General features: G+C 51.3%; 1 protein-coding gene across 1 annotated transcript; it reads left to right on the top strand.

Annotated features, from left to right (window-relative positions):
- The first annotated feature begins 6 nt into the window (after positions 1–6).
- MYCL (MYCL proto-oncogene, bHLH transcription factor) lies at positions 7–6,458 on the top strand. The gene is made up of 3 exons (XM_008073206.2): positions 7–39; positions 402–906; positions 3,923–6,458. The coding sequence occupies exons 2-3, from the start codon at positions 411–413 to the stop codon at positions 4,519–4,521; spliced, it is 1,095 nt and encodes a 364-aa protein (XP_008071397.1). The 5' UTR covers positions 7–39; positions 402–410; the 3' UTR covers positions 4,522–6,458.
- The last annotated feature ends 358 nt before the right edge of the window (positions 6,459–6,816 follow it).

The raw sequence follows: 6,816 nt of genomic DNA, 5'->3' as shown, positions 1-6,816 counted from the left end.
GGAGCCGGTCCGCTCCAGGTGGCGGGCGGTGGGAGCGAGGTGAGGCTGCGGGCGGCCCGGGCGCCGGCGCGGGACCGCGGGAACGGGATGGCTGCAGGCTGCCTTCTGGGCACAGCGCGCCCCCGCCCGGCCCGGCCAGGCCCTGGGCGCAGCGCTCCGGGAGGCTCTGGCAAAGTTTGCTTTGAACTCGCTCCCCGCAGCCGGGTCCGCGCGCTGTGAGCGGCTTCCCCGGCGCTCTGACCCGGGGCTCGGCTTCTCCGGACGCGAGGACTGGGCGCAGGCTGCAAGCCGGTGGGGCTGGGGAGGGACGAGAGCCCGGCAGCCGCTGTGCCGAGGGACCCGGGGACGCCTCCTTCCCTCGGCCGGCACCCATTCAGCACGTCCCCCCTTCCCTCCCGCAGACAGCGGACATGGACTTCGACTCGTACCAGCACTATTTCTATGACTATGACTGCGGGGAGGATTTCTACCGCTCCACGGCGCCCAGCGAGGACATCTGGAAGAAATTCGAGCTGGTGCCGTCGCCCCCCACGTCGCCGCCCTGGGGCTCGGGTCCTGGCGCCGGGGACCCGGCCCCTGGGATTGGTCCCCCAGATCCGTGGCCCGGAGGGGGCACCGGGGACGAGGCGGAATCCCGGGGCCACTCAAAAGCTTGGGGCAGGAACTACGCCTCCATCATCCGCCGTGACTGCATGTGGAGCGGCTTCTCGGCCCGGGAACGGCTGGAGAGAGCAGTGAGCGACCGGCTCGTCGCTGGCGCGCCCCGAGGGAACCCGCCCAAGGCACCCGCCGCCCCTGACTGCGCTCCCAGCCTCGAAGCCGGCAACCTGGCGCCCGCCGCCCCCTGTCCGCTGGGCGAGCCCAAGACCCAGGCCTGTTCGGGGTCCGAGAGCCCAAGCGACTCGGGTAAGGACCGCCCCGGGCCATCCAAGAGGGGGGCACCCCGTGGGTGGCCCAAGCTCTACCGCTGTGTGTGTCAGGCACGGCTCCTCTCAAGCCCTTCGACCGCCTTCCCCTTTTCTTAGCTGAAACTGCCGGTGTAGCCCCCAGCAGTGGCTGTCTGGCACGTGGGTGTGTTGGTAAACAGTTTGGAGAAGTGGGTGGGAGCCAGCTTCCCTTTGATGATTGGAGCCCCAGGGGACAAGGGAGACTTGGTCAAGGTTGGCACTTAGAGAAGACAATACTGGGGTTGGACTTCTAGGGCTTTCTGTCCGAAGGAGGTTGGAAGGGGTTTCTTAAGAGTCACTCCAAGCTTGAAGTTTTTTTTTTTTTTGCTGCTGCTTCTCTCCTTGGGAAACTCACACTCCCCTAGGGAGAGAAGAAGCTGAGGAGCCTTTGTGCAAAGCCAAAGCCTTCATCCTTTTAAAAACCCAAGTCTCCAGTCTGCTTTACTTTAAAATACCAATAATGAATGCCCTCTCTCCTTGTGCCTCCCACCCCTTACCACTTGTACATCCGCGAGACAGGCAGTGGAGGAATGAACACTCCCCATTAACAGATGGAAAAACTAAGACTTAGCAATAGGAAATCACCAGAAGTGAGAGAAGTGAGCCCCAGGTTTCTGCCATCTAGCCAACCTCTTCTCCCCAGCGCTCCATCCCAGCCACATACCTCTTCCTTGAGGTTTAGAAGGTTTTTGTGGTAGCTTATCTGAAAGGGGCCATACCTTACCTTGCTGCTTCGGCCTGAGATGGAAAGGTGCCCTACTAGCTCTTCCCAGTACATCTGCAGGTTTCAGTGGCTCCCTGGTACTTGACAAATGTTCACTAGCTGCTGCTTTGTGGCAAGCCCTGGGCCAGATGCTGGGGTTATGGCCATAGAATTCTCCTCTATCCTTGATGCAAGTGCAAACCTCACTGAGGGCAGACTGGAGCATCCTGTATCACCAGGCTGTTGTTCTTACTCCAGCATCTTAGACCTCTGAACACACGAGAAGAACCGGAGAGGGTGCTTTTCTAGGGTGTAGACTGAGGCTAGAGGCACATAAATTAGGACAGAGAAAACTCACCGTAGCTTTTAAGAATAACTTACATGACCATTTCAGAGAAAACTGAGGAAGGGGTGTGGGCGTTGACATACACTGTAGCTTTTAAGAATAACACAACCATTTCAGAGAAAACTGAGGAAGGGGGGTATGGGAAAATGAGGATAACATGCAAAATTAAAAGTCAATTTTCTCGGTCCACTGTGTTAAGGTCTTTTTTCATCTGCTTACTTTCTACACCAAGAGCTTATATTTGTTTAATGGCTGGAATGGGAATCTTGAGATCAAGAAACCAATAAAGATGTATCTCTACAAAGGCTGGTATAGTGATAGAGAGAAAAGCATTGTTTTGGAAGTTTGGAGATCTTAGTTTGAGATCCAGAACATTACAAAGGTGATGTGTGGTCTCGGCTGATCTGGGTCTCAGTCTCCCCCCTTGCACTTGAGGGTACTGGACTTGATTGTCCTGCTGAGGACATTTCCTTGTCTGGGTAGAGTAAGACACTACTCTCTGAAAAGGAGAATGGTGTTTAAAATTATTTCTTCCTTAGAACCTTCCTGAACCATGAGGTTTAACACAGAAAATTAAAGGTTTGGGATGTAGGGAAGCCTCCTAAATCATTTTCTGACCTGCCCTTTAACCTGAACCTGTTTGTGGTCTCCTGGTTCACTCACAGGCCACATGGCCTAGAACAAAATGCAACAGATTGCAAACAATGAGGGGGGAGGAGAGTGATTGACAGCAGAGCTCAGCCAATAGGGGCTAGGAATTGGGTGAGACAACATTCCAAACACGGCATAGCCAGCCAATTGCAGGCTTTGGGGCCAGGAGGGCTGAATGGTCAGGTTTTATTAATGGAGAAATAATACGATTGTCCACACAATGGAAGCCTTCCTGACAAAGGGGCTCAAGCTTCCTGATATGCAAAGAGGCTGAGAACGGAGCTCTTGTGTTGTCAGGCTGAAATACATTAAGGTGGCCTGTGTCGGGCTACAAAATGTGTAGAGAAGAGTTTCCCCAGTTGCCCTTCTCCTGACTGGGCTAACCTAAGAGACTTTCAAGCCAGGGAATGATAGGGACATGGCCAGGTGTCTCCAGGTCCCTGCTGTTATAGCCTCTAACTGGGACATTCTTCTGCTACCCAGTCTCTGCTTCTGGTGCAGGTAGTTTGGAAATGGTCGCTTTTACCTTGATGAAGTTCATGCAGCCTTCCTCATCGATGATTACAAATCCAACCTTCTTCTGGTACAGGGAAGGGGGTGGGGCAGGCAACCTATAAATGATGGATGACTTTAGAAACCCATTGAACCCAGGAGCAAAATGCTCCTAAGGGAAACCCTTTCCCTCCCCCTCTGTGGGTGAAGAGGGATGGGTTGTAGCCCTCCCTTCTCTGAATTTTCAGCTGAAAGGGATGGCAGAATAGAGAGGTGGGGGAATAATAGGATTTATAACTTGTGAAAAGTAACAATTCCCCAAGTGCAGGCAGTGCTGGGCAGGAACAAAGGGCAGTTCTGCCCACAGACCCCTCATTTACAATTCTGATGGGGCATGAAAGAGCCCGACTGGGGAAGATCTTTATAGCTAAACTTTGTCTCAGGCCGGTAGCCCTTTCGCCATCTCTTCAGTGGGGGAGGGGAGAGCCTTTGCAGACTGGGGCCTGTTGGCTTGGGTCTGCCTTTTGTTCTTATCCAAGCCTTGCTGTGCAAAAGGAAATTGGAGAATATTTTTCTTCTTGCTTATTTCCCCTCCTCTCCTTCACTCTGCCCTTACCCAGTTACCAATGAATCAGCTTTCTCCTCACTTCAATTTGTTTATCTCTGAACTGGGAAAATGTCACCTGCCTTCCCGAGCCCCAGCACAGAGAGCTAAAGCGGTAGGATCTGCATGTGTGTTTCTTCTGCGATGTGTTTCATCTCTTGATCTCTCTTCTTGAACAGAGGGTGAAGAAATTGACGTGGTAACTGTAGAGAAGAGGCAGTCTCTGGGTATACGGAAGCCAGTCACCATCACGGTGCGAGCAGACCCTCTGGACCCCTGCATGAAACACTTCCACATCTCCATCCATCAGCAGCAGCACAACTATGCTGCCCGTTTTCCTCCAGAAAGCTGCTCCCAAGATGGGGCTCCAGAGAGGGATCCCCAAGAAGAGGCTTTGGTGAGAGATGCTCCAGAGGAAAAGGAAGATGAGGAGGAGGAAGAGGTTGTAAGCCCCCCACCTGTAGAAAGTGAGGCTCCCCAGTCCTGCCACCCCAAACCTGTCAGTTCGGATACTGAGGATGTGACCAAGAGGAAGAACCACAACTTCCTAGAGCGCAAAAGACGGAATGACCTGCGCTCACGGTTCTTGGCCCTGAGGGACCAGGTACCCACATTGGCCAGCTGCTCTAAGGCTCCCAAAGTAGTGATTCTAAGCAAGGCCTTGGAATACTTACAATCCCTGGTGGGGGCGGAGAAGAGGATGGCTACAGAGAAAAGGCAGCTCAGATGTAGGCAGCAACAGTTGCAGAAAAGAATTGCCTACCTCAGTGGCTACTAACTGACCAAAAAACCTGACTGTTCTGTCTCACAAAGACAGACGTTTATTTTTTAACCTCCCTCTCTCCTTTAGTAATTTGCACATTTTGGTTGTGGTGGGACAGTCTGGACAGTAGATCCCAGAATGCATTGCAGCCAGTGCACACACAATAAGGGCTTGCATTCTTGGAAGCTTTGAAACCCAGCTCTCCCTCTTCCCTGACTCATGGGAGTGCTGTGTCTTCTCTGGCGCCTTTGGCTTCTCAGCAGGCAGCTGACTGAGGAGCCTTGGGGTCTGCCTAGCTCACTAGCTCTGAAGAAAAGGCTGACAGATGCTATGCAACAGGTGGTGGACGTTGTCGGGGGCTCCAGCCTGCATGAAATCTCACACTCTGCATGAGCTTTAGGCCAGGAAAGGATGCTCCCACTGGTGTCTCTGGGGTGATGCAAGGACAGCTGGGCCTGGACGCTTTCCCTGAGGCTCCTTTTTCCAGGAGACACATGAGCTGTCTTGGGTGAAGACAAGCTCGCAGACTTCATCAACATGGACCATTACCTCACTGTCAGACACTTTACAGTAGCTGAGGAGTTGGAAACCTTTAATATATATATTATGATGTTAGCTGACACTCCTCCTCCCACTGTCAATGCTGCGACCCTGAGGACATTTAAAGAACTTGGCCTCTAGGTTCTTTGTCTCAGAACTCTCTGGGCCCTCTCTTCTGAGTGAGGGATCTTTCTATCCTCACAAGGGACTTTTTTGTTTCTTTCTGCCTTTGTTATGCAATGGACTGTACAGCACCCTTTCCCACAGGTCAGAAATACTTCCCTGAGACACAGGGAAATGGGTCTTAGCCTGGGGCCTGGGGAAGGCTTGGAGTCCTGGTCTGTGAATTTGTTCCCCGCCCAGGTGTTTTCCGAGGGACACTCGAAGCCCGTCTTAGAATCTTTTCTCAAGGCAGGTGTAAGGCACCTCAGAAGGGAGAACTGTACCACTTCCTCTTTGCCATCTGCCTCTCAATTCTTGAGTGATAAGTTTGACGTTCTACTAGAACTGTGCAAACCTGTCCTCATGCAACTCCAAGGAGCTTGTTGGCTCTGCAGCCACCCCTGGGTCTGTGCCAGCCTGCCATGAGTCAGATCCCTTTCCTAGAATTTGGGCCTTTCTGAAGTTCTGGGGAGAGCCAGCCGTTGGGACTTTATCCAGTGCTCCAGAAGGTGGGCTTGTTTCCTGGTGGGTTTTAAAGGAGCCTTCAGGAATTCTGCTTAGCCAACCATGATGGATTTTACCCCGGCTGGACTCTGAAGCTCCAAGTGGAATCCAGGTACAGCCTCCAATCTGGAAAAGTCACCCAACCCAACAGGTGATATGTAGGCAAGCTCAAGAACCCCTAAACCTGTCCTGGATGAAGGATCAAGCCCCTCCAGAACTCTGCACCTGCTGGCTCTGGATTTGGAAGTGGGGGGTACAGATGGTGGTAAGCACTATATGTGGCTCTGAAAAACAAGCTGCTGCTTCCAGATCTATCGTCCGTAATGGTTTCTTTCTGAGGTTGCTTCTTGGCCTCAGAGAACCCCAGTGGAAGTTTGGAAATAGCCTCTCCACCTTCTGGAGCATGGTTTTCAGGAACTAACTTACCTTCTGGAACTGTCTTGGGAGGACAAGTGGGGTGTAGTTTATCAATGTATCACCTGAATAGCTTGTGTTTTATAAGCTGCTGTTGGGTATTATACTGGGAGGAGTCTTTTTTTTTAATACTGTATTTTTGTATGCCTTTTGCAAAGTGGTGTTAACTGTTTTTGTACAAGAAAAAAACTTGGGCAATTCTCCTGTTGCAAGGGTCTGATTTATTTTGAAAGGCGTTTACCTGAAATTTTGTATTTAGTTGTGATTATTGATTGCCTAATTTTAAACTGTTGCCTTCTGAGATGTCTTCTAATAAAAGATTTCTCAAACATTTCAGAGTGGGGGCAGCTTATGCCATCCTAGTCCTCCTGAACCAAGGAAAACTATTTCAGGGTAGCCACAAGCAATCCAGAGAGCTGCATTTCTTTAACCATGTTGCTAACCTGGTCATTCCACTCTGGGTTCCTGAAATGCCATTTCAGACATGTCTAAACAATGTAGGCTCAGTACTCAGTGAACATGAAATTCTCTTGTGAATTGCAAATAGTGCTGAATTTGTTCTTTAGAAGACTTGAAATCCCAGCTCCACCACTTCTGTGGCCTTTTAGCATCACCTTTCTGAGCCCTAGTTTCCTTATCTGTAAAATGGGGTTAAATGCTACTTCACTGAGGTTTTACAGGTTTTAAATG

Source organism: Carlito syrichta, unplaced genomic scaffold (genome assembly GCF_000164805.1).
Source record: "Carlito syrichta isolate Samal-C Ts95f unplaced genomic scaffold, Tarsius_syrichta-2.0.1 Scaffold315753, whole genome shotgun sequence".
NCBI classification, from domain to species: domain Eukaryota; kingdom Metazoa; phylum Chordata; class Mammalia; order Primates; family Tarsiidae; genus Carlito; species Carlito syrichta.
This window is presented reverse-complemented; position numbering and strand designations above follow the sequence as displayed.

Bases quoted from the DNA above. Each gene is read 5' to 3' on its own strand.
- MYCL (XM_008073206.2), top strand. From the start codon at position 411: ATGGACTTCGACTCGTACCAGCACTATTTCTATGACTATGACTGCGGG. The intron at 907-3,922 runs GTAAGGACCGCC...CTTCTTGAACAG, and splicing joins CGAGAGCCCAAGCGACTCGG to AGGGTGAAGAAATTGACGTG.